This window comes from Mizuhopecten yessoensis, unplaced genomic scaffold (genome assembly GCF_002113885.1).
Source record: "Mizuhopecten yessoensis strain PY_sf001 unplaced genomic scaffold, ASM211388v2 scaffold11065_2, whole genome shotgun sequence".
Classification (NCBI taxonomy): domain Eukaryota; kingdom Metazoa; phylum Mollusca; class Bivalvia; order Pectinida; family Pectinidae; genus Mizuhopecten; species Mizuhopecten yessoensis.
Genome location: NW_018408862.1, coordinates 66,040 through 80,503, shown reverse-complemented (window position 1 = coordinate 80,503; position 14,464 = coordinate 66,040). Strand labels below are relative to the sequence as shown.

Genomic DNA, 14,464 nt, shown 5'->3' with positions numbered 1-14,464 from the left:
AAAATCGCTTTGGTAACACTGTAGTAATAAGATAAGGAAAGCGGATGTGAAAATCCGGAATTCCAAAGTGCGTTCAGTTAAAAAAACGTTTCACAACGTTGTGCAACATCAATAGATAAAAGTGCGGAACGTGCTTACAGTAATGTAAGTCAGTATCTTAACATCGTAAAGTGTCAATCAAATTTATTCAGGCAAATTTAAAAACCACACCATAGCATGAAACCTCTACAGTATACACTGTTGCACGTGTTAGTTATGCAAAAAAATGATGAAAGAAATAAGGAAATTTCAACTTACCAAAAGAAAACCTTAGATATTGGGTTTGCCGTGAGCAAAGGGTTAGGATTATGGTGTCGAATAGTTTCATCCATGTTTGGTGTTACATACAAAATCCTAGAATAAACATTGCTGTCCTCTCTACATCACCCGCCACTCGCGATCGCTGAATGAAAAATCGCATTGGTAACACTGTAGTAGTAAGATAAGGAAAGCGGATGTGAAAATCCGGAATTCCAAAGTGCGTTCAGTTAAAAAAACGTTTCACAACGTTGTGCAACATCAATAGATAAAAGTGCGGAACGTGCTTACAGTAATGTAAGTCAGTATCTTAACATCGTAAAGTGTCAATCAAATTTATTCAGGCAAATTTAAAAACCACACCATAGCATGAAACGTTTCATAGCATGAAACGTTTCAAAACGTTTTCCTTCATGAGCACACCCCTATTTATAGCAGAATGTTCTATCTAATTTTGTTTCTGGGTTTTCCAGAAAATTGGAAACAACTTTTTTGATGTACGCTTACTTCTGTAACAAGTTTTATTAAATAAATAAATGTTATAATCTCTATGATTTGACTACAAAATCCTTAAAAGTAAAGTACCTTTTTTATTACTAAATCACACGAAACCGAATTAATATGTAGCATTCCTGCATCATGATTTAAGTATGCACCGATCTCCGGGATATTTCAGTTATTTAGTTTAATCCTAATACGTATGTCCTTTACTGCATTGAAGCCAAACAGAAGCGCGCTGTCAGGCAGAACGTTGTGTGTAACGTTTGTGGTTTGCGGTTAAAACATTTTTGGTTTATGGTTGAAAACAATTTTTGTGTATATTTCTTTTTAAATCTAAGATAAAAGAGCTGCATTGTTTACAGCTTGTGAGTACGACGTCTGGGTTTGAATGTTGTGAGATCAGGAACGAGTGCTATACATGTTTTCTTTCTGGTTTATTTTTGTTGGTTTTTTTTGGGGGGGGGGGTATAGAGGCGGCGGATAGCTTGTGTGAAGAAGGAATGTGGTGGTTAAATGGGGGAAATCATGTTTTATTCAGCAAATTGTTATTACAATATACATAGTCCATGCATGCACTGTGTTGACGTACTCTGTAACGCTATCTTCGTAATCATTCTTTTTTTATGTGGAGTTTTTATCAACTTTTGTCTGTAAGCCTTTTGACACTGACTCCAGATATAGTCCGAAATAACTGACTTAATAGTTTATCTCTGCCACATCAAAAAAGTAAAGGAGATATAGTTATTTCGGACTATTCAAGTTGTGCAGCGGGCATGCACACTATATGTTTGTTGTTTCCAAGTTGTTTTGTTTTCCCGTATTAGCGTACAAATCTCAGAGAGATTTTCTGCTTGGTGCCTAACTATATACTTAGTGGTCTTGGGTGTTTTAGCCTTTGTTTGTGTGATTTCGTAGTGCGCCACAGTTAGAATTTCTGAACTTATTAAACCATCAACCGCAAGAAATGTTTTTTTTGATATCTGAGAGTCAGATTCTGATGTGATGGTCAATTAATTAAATGATTGTGACGCAACAGAAGTGACAACCCAGACATTTTACTCGGGTGTATTACATACGTCATTCAATGAACATTAAAAATAAGTACGGGTCCAGCACAGAACCTTGAGGTATAACAGATAACACTAAAACATAAATAAGTGACAAAGTATCTGATTAACCCAGCTTAAATCGTAAGTCAAGATTGTCCGTCAATACATGCACCGCGCTTATAATTTGTGGGGGGAAAAAACATGCCAAAAAAATAACGACAAATTATCGGTATGCCCTCGGTCAGAAAAGTGGCGAGTGAAAGTTCTTACAGTTTTTTATAGTGAGAATGGTGGCAGGCCAAATAACGTAAAAAGTTTCGGGAAGGACTGGAGGAGCCGTCGGAAACATGATAGACAGAATAATAATTGTAAAAAAATGTACATGGAGGACATAGAAGGGGACCAAATCGATATCCTTCTCCCATTGCAACACTTGGAATCTTTTTCTTTTTCCTGTCTACTTTCTTTACTATCTGTAACAGGAGCGGGACAATGCACGGCCAGACCGGGGTTCGAACCTGGGACCTTCCTAACTTTAGACGGATGCTCTACCAGATGAGCTATCTGGTCGCCGACGATTGAGCCAATCCAGTTCGCTACACTATCGCTTTCTTTCCTATCTACGTTCTTTTCCTATATATCTATCTACTTTCTCTTTCCGGCGGTGACTCCTCAGGCACCTTCGCTATGTGACACTGGCTGTTGCGATGACGCTAAACCCGAACAAACAAATGTTTTTTCATGTTGAAAGTAAATATTTAACATACGCAACTTCGCTATAAATGTATAGCAATGCTAACTAACAGTTCGACTCAAAGGGACCTAATAATTTGTTACAGCTATATTTCATTTTACCGAAAGTCGATCTAAACCCCTAAAACATGTAAAAAAACAACACCAACTCTGAACACCTTAGTTTAGGTCCAAATATATCTGTAACAAATTCTCAGGTTACTGTGTACATGGGCGGATTGGTCGAGTGGTTAACACTCCGGTCTTCCACGCAGGCGGCCGGGGTTCGATCCCCAAAGTCGTCGTACGCATGGAATATTCAGAGAAAGTGTTTTTTCTCCTGCCCACACAACTCCAACAACCCAGGTGGAGTATTATTTGGTCTGGGGTGGATGTTGCGTTATCTGTGCTGTAGCATTTAAGTGCGGTGGCACTATAATTGATATCGTTGGAAACACGGTCCCGCTACAAACAGAACACAATACATCTCCAGCACACACGCAGGCACACATTCCAAACATAGGAAGGTATTAGTCAGGTGGCCTATAACTAGTAGTTAGCGCCTGATAAGGCAGCTCCTGCGAATTCCTCAAAATTGTATTGATTAATGTATCTATGTACTGTAAAGCACTTTGGAGTGACCAGATAGCTAGATAGGGCGCTTTATAAAATGTTGTATATCATTATTATTATTACATCAATGTGAGAATTCTTATCACAACTTCCTGGAGTGTCACCATTATCTTTAAAATTGTACATGAGGTCCAATAGAATGTTCTACTTATGATTAATTCTGCTGCCTATGTCATTAATTGATGTGATTTTATAATCGAGGATGACTCGCCCATTACATTTAGTTGAACATAACCATTTACACAAAAATTTGGACAATAAACATATGTTTAATATTTTCAAATAACTTTTTCTAAATACAAAATGTCCCAAGATCTGCAGCTTATAGTAAGTAAAGAAATTGTGGGACCGCGAATCGGAATGACCTTGCTAAATGGTAGCGATATTATGTAAAAGAAGTGATACTCCCCCAGGGATCATTTTTAATGTGGAATGTAATAAAAAAATCCAACAAAGAGTATTGTTATTAAGTTTTTCAGAGGCGTATACTATATACGTCTCTAAGTTTTTAGATAAAAATTGACCTTAATTTGAATTTCACAGTAAATGCGAAAAAATATTCTTGAGCGATACTAGACCTTTTGGGGCTTTTATGTAAAGCTGGAGTAATAATACAGGACAGGATTTTATGTCAAAGGGGTGCACGCCACCTTTTGAATTAGTTTTGTTAGCAAAATATATTCATGAAGATTTTCAACGAAAAGCAGCTTCCCTATATATCCGCATGGTTCCTTTTCCGTAAACCGTCTTATAGTTATAAACCGATCATACTGGATCTTTTAAACGCTTAACGGGACGAGTTCTTAAAGCTTAGCGTTAATTTGACATAGGCACCGGTTAGCCAACAAAACACATGATGGACCAAATGATGAATGATGTTGTCGACTCGTACGATTTAAAGGTAAAACTGGACGACCGATATCATAACTACGTGAGCATTTGTCAGTTTGAGATTACCTTTACAGTTGATGTCCTTCCGTGGTCTAGTATTAAATCAAAACATAGGTTCGGGAGCTACTTTGTCTTCCGGATGACCTTAGTTTTATTCGTCATCCATATATGCGCATTGCTGCAAATGCCAAAAGCGTATATGTCAAGTCATTTATCGCCGATTGTGATGTGCCAACAGGGGTTATAATAAATACTCCTGACTAGAGTTACTGTACTTGTCATTATTTTGCTCTGTGAAATTTTTGTTAGAAAAAATGGTAACAGATCGATGAAAACATAGCCTACAAAAGTTACATTTGATAATATTATATTACTCTGATATCTAACACGACAGCCTTACATATATTTCATAGGTGAAGTCATAATTTGAACATCAATACATTTATTTTGATTAATCCAACATTGAAAGACATCTATTACAGGAAAGAAAGTAGTGTATGCTTCCACCGGGGGTTGAACCTGCGATCCCCATATATATATATGTTTCTAGATGGACGCTCTATCGCTGAGCTAAACTTAAGGGAAATTCCCTCTATCATGAAGCTAGAAGGTGACTGTTATCCTATGTACAGTTAAAATCTGCTACACTATATATTCCACCCTTTTTAAATGTGTTTGCCCTCGAACACCATAATCCTGGTCACGGCACCATTTGTAACAGGAAAGAAAGTAGTGTGCTTCCACTGGATAGAACCTGCAACACCTAGGTTCCGAATCGGACGCTCTACTGTTAAGCTAAAGGGAAATTTCCTGAAGCTAGAAGGTTGCATGATCCTGATCCTGTATAGCTAATTATAACTATGTACAATTAAATCTGCTACACATCAAATATGATCACCCTAGCCTGAGTTTCCTCTGGCTCTGACACCAGACTAGCTTTAAGACATTTTGACAGATAGATGTCTGGTGTGGGCATCTCTATCAAAATGTCTAAAAGTCTGGTGTCAGGGCCAGAGGAAACTAGGGCTATATATATGATCACCCCATTACAGGAGCTTGTTACCCTGTATCAGCCGTCACGTTCACTGCAGTCGGAGTCAGAATCTTTGTTGTGTGTCCCAAAATCTCGTACTGTGACCTACGGAAACAGATGCTTTGAGAGGGTTTCGGCTATGTTGTGGAATAGCTTACCATCTGCAATTAGAAAGTCCAATACCCTGGCCAAGTTCAAGAGGGACATCAAAACTCACCTCTTCACGTATTCATTTTAGAATCCTTACAAAGACGTTTGTCACGTTATGTAAATACCACCCTTTTATTTGTTCAATTATGTGCACATTGCTTGCTTTAATGTATAAAAGTGATTGTAAGCCTTTGTTGTTTGTTTTCACAATTATAACCATTACTATTATCCATATGTTGTAAAGCGCTTTAGAGTAATTTTACAAATTATATAGGGCGCTATTTAAATGTTGTATATTATTATTATTATTATTATTATTGAAAGGTTTTGATATTGTTTTAATTTTCTTTTCTTTTATTTACAATATTAAGTACAATATGCATGAAAATTGAAAAGCAAATTTCTATTAATCAGACCTTTTGATATACATGTACATATTTACATATAAATCTGTTGCCCCCATTAAAATTGCAAAGCTATGGATCTTTTTCGTTTCCTACAGTATCTTTTCTGTGTTAACGTTAACTCTCTCTTTTTTGAAGGTTTCTCTCAAGACACCCTTTCCCTTTGGCTGTTATTAGGACGTAAAACCCCTATAAAATAATTTATATATAACTGTTTTTTTAATACATATATAGAGTATACTGTACCTGATCACAGGGCATAGGGCACTTACCATGTACATGACATGATCAGTGCGAGAGAAAAAATGTCTCCTCTAGATCTGCTAAAGAAACAGTAGATCTAGAGGTGACCATTTTTTCCCAAATAAAGCCATAGATCTATACCTCTGTACACATGTTGAATATTAATGTCTCTAAAGCTGGATTTCATTATCAAGTCTCAGAGTAGAACTCAGACAGTTTAGAAATATTACCCATTACAAGCACAATCGAATTAAAATTATATCTTCACATCGCTCCTGTTTACTGATAGTCGCTTACACGCAACATATCAGTAAACGGGAGAGATGTGAAGATATAATTTTAATTACATTGTTACAATCAGTTCTTGACGCTGAACTCTAGCTCTGTTATGGTTTCAGAAGTTTGAGATGATGTACAATGATCAGTCGAGGAGAGGCCAGGTGAGTGAGAAAGCCCAGTTTGAGTATGCCTGGTGTCTGGTCCGCAGTAAATACCTCGACGACATGAAGAAAGGAGTAGCACTTATGGAAGGTAAGTGTCAAACCTTTCCAAAAACATCATCAGATGGGGTGAACATTTCACTTAATAATAAATATTTTCTGTATAACTGTGTCTTGAGTTTCAATTGATATTACAGTAGTTATTTTTATATGCCCGTCAAATTTGATAGGAGTATTATGGTATGGCTCCATCCCTCTGTCTGGCATAAACTTTTGTTTGTCCCGCAATTCAATCTCCTCCTACAGTTTTCGACCTATCTCTTAGAAACTTAGTAGGCTAAATAATCATGATATGTTGTTGTTTCCTTGAAAAAAAAATTGATTCAACAATTAAAGTTATTGCCCTTTGTTTCTTTCAGTATTTGATTTTTGTCTGGCAATCTCCTCCTACATTTTTCGACCTATCTCTTAGAAACTTAGTAGGCTAAATAATCATGATATGTTGTTGTTTCCTTGAAAAAAGAATTGATTCAACAATCAAAGTCAGAGGCCTCATATGTTTAAATCTTTTAATAGGTTCTTATGAAATCTTAAGCTTACAAGTGTTAGATTAATAACAGCTGAGCGATGCAGGCCCATTGGGCCTCTTGTTTATAGCATGTCAGCAAACCACTCTTAGAATGATGCAGATATTAATTCAATGAAAGAAAGTATATAACACTATATGCCATTCGACGGGCATATATTGTTCCGCCCCGCGGTACTCTTGTTATGAATTTTCATTACCCATTCATGATTGATCATTTACTATTATTGTAAACACACCATTTTAAGGATTCCATATTAGCTATATGCTCTGTAGTTCAATATCCATCATATAAAACACTGATAATGATCTGGCATACCTATAGGTCCATGTTATCAGTCAGATCATCCTTGAAATTCCAGGGGGTTATAAATTTTCTCTCTTAAGTTTTCTGCACCACTAGAATATGTCATGACAAAATTGAAGGCTTTGTTTAATTTGTGCCACCTAGTGAATGGGACAAGCAGACTAGTTTGATCCTTTGATGTACATCAAAAAATTCTTAAAGTGCGCATGCAGCAGCATAAAGGTAAAATTGACTGTTTCAAATTTTAATTGAGGTCTCTGACTATGACTTAACATGGGGTTGAAATAAAGGAAAAGTATAGCATCATTAAGGGGGCTTGTTGAACCTTAAACAGAAATGGCAAACATGCTTTCACTTTTGGTGATGGTGTGGCAATAGATTTGTATTGCCGATACCAGGTACGAAACAAAATTATGCACTTAATATATTAAGTAGGAAAATATTTCTATTTCAGTCAAGTTATGAGATGATAACTGGTGTTTGAGTATCAGTAAATTCACCATCTATAATGAATTTACTTATGCTCAACTCGCCTCATTTACGTAACCTGACCGAAATAGAAAACTATTCCCTATATTTACAGCTCAAGTTTGCGAGGAAAAAAGTGTCATTGAATGAATGTCGGCGTAGAATGTTAATGTGATATTTTTTCCTCACTCATGATAGGTACTTATGGTTTGACGACAGCCCTTTGTTTAGTTTACACATGATCTGTGGTTCTTTTTACCGTAATCTTTACCATCCAAGTAACCTTTTTACAGGGGTAATGGTTAAGTGTCAGTATTAGTGATGTGTTGATGATCGATTATGATAAAAAAAGGCAATCAGTTTGCCGTTTCCAATTCCTATTGTTGATTACAAATTCCATAATCAATATAATTAGGTCATAATTGAAATCAAAGTTTAAAATGTATACAATGTATGTATATTAAAACTAATTTCAGGGTTTTTGCCAAGTGTCAGGGTCCGGTACGGGGATCATTCCCAATTGAAAAATGATCCTGTATGTTCCCTATTTCAGTCTTTATTTTCCCAATTAGATAAAAAAAAAAAGCATGTTTATACAAGTTTCCAGTCGTTATATGTGCAACGTTTAAAGTATTACCATCTATGAAAGAGCATTTAAAATACATAAGTAACGAAAAATTTGAAATTGAATTAACAAAAACACTAAAAACAGCTAGAGGAAATGTTTTGCAAATCACATTGTAGGTTTTATTTCTCAAAACTTTGGATATTTTACGGAACCTGTGCATGTGGGAACACTGATGATATTTCCCAATATTTGCCAAATGCCGATGTTATTTTCCCAATTCCTGCTCAGGGGGCCTTTCCCAAAATAGCTGGGAAAAACCCTGAATTTGTTTTATGACTTTTACTATATAACTGACAAAACTGTGTAGAAGTTGCTTGAAATCCACCGTTATAGAAGATCGAAGCCTAATGTATTGTTAGCAACTCTGTCTATTGAATAGTATTGTTCTAACTTTATTTGGGTATTCAATCCCCAAAAATTATAAACTGAATATGCAGTTTATCTTCAACCAGTTTACTGTTTCCAGTTACCCTGTTCGATTATGATTTTGAACCGATTGCCAATCACTAGTCAGTATTTCATTAGGATGTTCTTCTGTATTCCTCTAAAAAAAAATCAAAATATTTTGATATTTCAGATTTATTTAAAAATGCCACGGATGATACAGCTAGGAGAGACTATCTGTTTTACATGTCGATCGGATACACACGTATTAAGGTAAGGTTCTCCAGGAGTCGATGCATGAAATGATGTATGGGGGTCGTTTCCATCTGTTAGTGATCCTGATAGGCCAATCATTGAAAATTAGTCAAAAAATAAATTGAATTTGTCAAAGTCAAAACTGAAAAGAGGATTAATTGGTAAAGTTCAGAAATAACACTGCATGGCATATTTGTCACTCAAAAATACTTGGAACTGGTATAATTCTTAAAATAAACTGGTTTCTTTTAGAGGTCATTTATTATTCACACATGTGTTTTGAAAGAGTTGTATTACCCCAAGTGTAAGGAATTTGTATAAGAATTATTGCGAAAGTCGGTGGAAAAGTTTGTATACAATCTCAACATTTTGGAAAACAACCGAAGTGGAATTGACTGGAGAGAAAAGTCATGAACAACTTAGATTTTACATTTCTATTGTTCTATGTTAAGCTTTGGCACTTAGATTTTGATTTTCTATTATATTATGGTTCCTGTACTGTTGTGTTAGGAGTACCCACAAGCCTTGACTTACGTGAAGGCTTTACTGCGGATAGAACCAGGTAACCACCAGGCACTACAGCTACAGGAATATATCAACAAGAAAATGAAGAAAGGTAAGGATTGTGGACATTAAATCTGTGTCTAGATCTGCTGTTAATTATCTGAAATATAAATATCTCAAGTTATTTCAAGGGATTAACTTCAAGCTTCATGGGAAGGTTGATTACCATGAAAGCTCAGAGGAGTTTCATAACGAGTGTTATCCAAAAGTAATTTACAGAGTTATGCCCCTTTATTGAATTTGTGTCCACCCCCCCCTTTTTTTTTTTACAAAAAGCATTTGTTGTTTCTCATGAAATCAGGAAGAACATAAATGGTTGAGATTTCTATGTTATCTAAAATTAAATTATATTAAATTTCATTCAGAAATGAAAAGGCTATTTTCAAAATCTTGATGATAATTATATATATAAAATTTGAAGATGAGGGTTCCTTTCACTTTGTTATGAAATAATGTTTACATATTAAGAGTGATTTGTTTATTTTCAGAGGGACTGATGGGTATAGCGATTGTAGGTGGAGCTGCTTTGGCTTTAGGTAGTCTGGTCGGCTTAGGAGTGGCTCTCGCGAAAAAGTGAAGATATTTGACCATATAAGGACCTAATTTATTACCTTTCGTTGATATAACCATATATGGACATGATGGAGGACAGTGCTACCAAATATGGATGTAATCAGCTGATAAGGACATGCTCACTGTAAACTTGTGTGGATAATGTTAATTATATGGATAACAAAACCATAGATAGACATGATGGGAGAAATTAATGTTACCATAACAGTGTGAGGACATTGTTAATTTCATTGTGCATGGATGATAACATTTATAGACATGAAGGAAATTGATATGACCTTGTATAGATCTATATAATGTCCATATAAGGAAACTGGTTATTTGTAACAGTGTAAGGACATTGTTAATTTAATTGTTTTTTGATGATAACCGTATATGGACAATGGCTATTATCTAATATTGATAACCTACATGACATTCTTTTACATTAACTAAATAAAACTGGTTATTTGTAACAGTGTAAGGACATAAGTACATCATGGTGTTGGCAATTAACCAAATAAGGACATCATGATGTTGGCAATAACTACACAAGTATATTAACTATTAATAGATACAATCAGTTTCAGTCAGTGAAAGTGTACACAATAACCATTAAGGATGCCAGAAATTGATAGAATACTCACAGAGTTATGGCCCTTTGTTTGGGCTGCTAATTTCTACCCTGGAATATCCTTGACAGATACTAACAAGTTGACTAGTGTTTTGATATATGTAAGACATGTATTTATATAAGAAGGGTTGCCATAGAGAACCAACAATGCTGTGTTATCGTGAAGCTAAGAGTGTACTCTGTATGTGTATATACCTGCACTATATATCTGTACCTATGTAAGTCCCTGTAAGTGCCAAATGAGACCAATACACAATAGGTTTGCACTTTGTCTGTTCATCAGCCTGCCTAAATATGCCCAGAGTTATGGCCCTTTGATCTCTGTGTATTATTTTGTCTGGGGCATATCTCATTTTTCTCAGTCAACTACAATTGCCCGGTTTTGTATACAAGGAAATCTTGGAATTAAGGAGTGTTGCATGTTAAAAAAAATATTTGCTTTTTATTTTTTATCCATACCTATTTACTTTGTCAAGATTTGGAGGACTCTGGATTGGTAGTAATAATTATGTAACATGTAGTTTGACAAACCACACATACAACTGGTTCTCATATCACAGACAGAAAACTAACAAAATAGGTAAAATAAAATGACCTTTTGATTCAAAATCTATTCCCATATTAGGCATTGTGATCACAATATGGTAAAGGTCTTATATGTTTTGCGATTCAATATTGGTTATGGAATGTGTTACCAACATGTATGTAAACCTCAGATTTATTAATTTATGGATAATATGTACGCCAAGCTTCTCTGAACAACTTGAGACAAAGTGGTTTACATGTGCCAAACTTTGGTATATTTTCGTTTACTTATATCATAAAAAATTTAAGTGTTAGAGTTACATCAATGTGTCTGATTTTTCTTAATTTTTTGGGGGGGATGATAAGATTTCATTTCACAAGGAATTGTTTTTTTTTAGTTTTCATCATTTGATTTCAATTAAATCCCTTTTTTTTTTTAAATTGTTGATAATAAGGTTTAAAAGTTTCATTGCATATAGAATTGGAGATTTTTGTTTGTTTTCAAAATGGAATTTTGTTAAAATTCAATTAACTCTTTATTATTTTTGTAGACATATTAACAGGCTTCCTTCTGTTTTGTTCTTGGATTGTCTAATTAGTGTTCCCCAATTATTATTTTTTTCTGTTTGTTTGGGATGACAGTTTTGCTCTGTAGTTATAATAACAAAAATAAGATTTCCATGGTCATAGTCGTTAAAATTTTACTTCAAGAACAAAAGTTTACACATTCAGGGTGGCAGCAAAACTCAGTCGTAGCAGGGGGTCACAAAAGTTGCTACAAAAATCAGATGTACCTGCTGGCTGAAAATGTCACATGGAGCAGAGGGTAGTAAAAGTTACACATGGGTCATCCATAAAACTCACAGATGGTCGCAAATGTCAAACATTCCAGCCACATGCAAAAAAAACCTGTTTGTCTTTTTTTCAAAATGATTTTAATGTAAAACCGATAGTACCCATAAATGCATAAGATTATACTGTACAACAGCAAAACAGGTTATTGATAACCTCTTCTATCTCCTTCTGAGTTACAATCAACTGCTAATGTGTTTGGTATAATCACACATGATAATGTGTAATGTTCCCTTCCTGCTCAAGCTCCTTGATGTCCTGTGTTCTTCTTGGGATTTTTGAGAAAGACTGAAGAGTTCATTACGCTTTATCAATAGAAAATAGCATATTTAATAAAAAATAAAGGAGCCTGTATGGAATGTACAGACCGTATGTTATTTTGAGGGATTTTTAATACAGTAGCATCATTCCAAACTCTCAGTGCTTGGTAACAGTTTCATATGTGTTTTCTATGACTACGTCATTCATGGGAAAATGAATATTATCCCTCAAGTTGGAAACACAATAGAAAGGTCCTCTGAAGTTAAAAGAGCTAATGTGTAAGTAAAAATGTCATGTTGTTGATGGAGGAGTAAATCATAGCATGGTACTTTTATTAATCAATAAATGAGCAATGTGTGGTTAAGGATGCATGCTACCTTAACTAAATATGACAGAATCTCCTTTCCAAAAGATTTCCGCACTGAAATAGACTGTAAAATATCTACAAATGAGATATAAATGACAAATTTGAAACAAACCAAGGAATATCTGTATATTATTTGTAAACATGAATATGATTATGGTTCCCTTTCAGCTTTGCCCTAGAGGGAACATCCATTTAGCATGAAGCTAGAAAGTGATCGACCCTGACAGATTCTGCTACATGTCAGCAACAAAATGTTTAAGATATATTCTCAAGGGATATAATCCTTGCATAAATTACAAACATTTGTAAGGTAGCATATAACCTTAAATCTATTTAGAAAGAAGTGTCATGTGATGCTCATTTCTAATGTTTGTCTGAACTCTCTGACTTAGCGACTAGAGAAATGACATCCACTGTTTTGGAGTACTCATTACTGGAGTAATGTGTGTCAGTCCCTTTGACTTAGCGACTAGAGAAATGACATCCACTGTTTTGGAGTACTCATTACTGGAGTAATGTGTGTCAGCCTCTATGACTTATAGGGACTGTAAAGACAGGACACTAAATGTGTGGAGGGACTGTAGAGACAGGACACTAAATGTGTGGAGGGACTGTAGAGACAGGACACTAAATGTGTGGAGGGACTGTAGAGACAGGACACTAAATGTGTGGACGACCACAAATATGTTATGTAAATTTTGATTCATCATTATCTACTTTAGTATTTGTTGCTGTGAAGACTTTGAAATGAGATGCCTGTAAAAGAATGGGTTTATATACTTTGTCTTTCTGTTACTTTTTTGTTATCAATAAAATGTGTAGACACATGATTAATTACTGTGTTATGTACTTTTTATAAAGAATTACACTTATTTTCCAGATTGGGGTCTACTAGCTCCAATCAGTTTTCATTTATACAAAACTGAAATCCCTTGGCCAAGGGATGTTAAATGAAAACTTATTTCATCATCTTGCATACATGTATGTTAGGAGTTGAAAACTCAGCCCCATCTCCCCTATAGGGCTAAGCATCAGCTAAAAACAGACCAAGATTGTAACCACTAATGCAACGTCTCGGCCCATAACTTTCGATGGTGATCTTTGTGAAGAAGTAGAGGACTTTACTACATACCTTCGGAGTGTTTTAAGTAAAGATAATGGGGCAGCCAAAGACATCAAGACCAGGCTTTCAAAAGCATGTGCAGCATTTGCCAAACTTCAGCCCATCTGGAAGTCATATCAGTACATTTTGAGGACAAAGATATAACTGTATAATAAGCATGTAAAGTCGGTTCTGTGAACTTTTGAAACGCTTTGAGATGACCTACGAACTAAGTTGTGATAAAGCTGTATATAAGAACCTCAAATTATTATAATTCTATTATTATTATCATAGTTCTCCTGTATTGGTCAGAGTGCTGGTGTTTAATTGAAAGTGACATAAAAAAAAGGGTTGTAGTCTTCCGCAACAGCTGATCTATAAGATTTATTGAATTTTCTGACCAAATAGAAAAAGTATAAAAGCAAAGGCATATATTGCTGTTGCGAGATTAAACAATGACGTATGATGTGGCTTGGGCATGTTCTGAGAATGACACCAAACAGAACTCCCAGAGTTGCTTTACAATGGACACTGGCAAGAGAAAAAGAGGCAGACGGAGGATAATAACGTCAGAATTCAAAGAAATGGGATATTCTATAGGCCAAG

General features: G+C 35.2%; 1 protein-coding gene across 1 annotated transcript; it reads left to right on the top strand.

The window, feature by feature from the left end:
• The first annotated feature begins 4,020 nt into the window (after positions 1-4,020).
• Positions 4,021-10,571, top strand: LOC110465235 (mitochondrial fission 1 protein-like). The gene is made up of 5 exons (XM_021520931.1): positions 4,021-4,113; positions 6,332-6,464; positions 8,940-9,019; positions 9,512-9,617; positions 10,054-10,571. Exons 1-5 carry the CDS (start codon positions 4,066-4,068, stop codon positions 10,140-10,142), a joined length of 456 nt encoding a protein of 151 aa, XP_021376606.1. The 5' UTR covers positions 4,021-4,065; the 3' UTR covers positions 10,143-10,571.
• Positions 10,572-14,464: the final 3,893 nt, after the last annotated feature.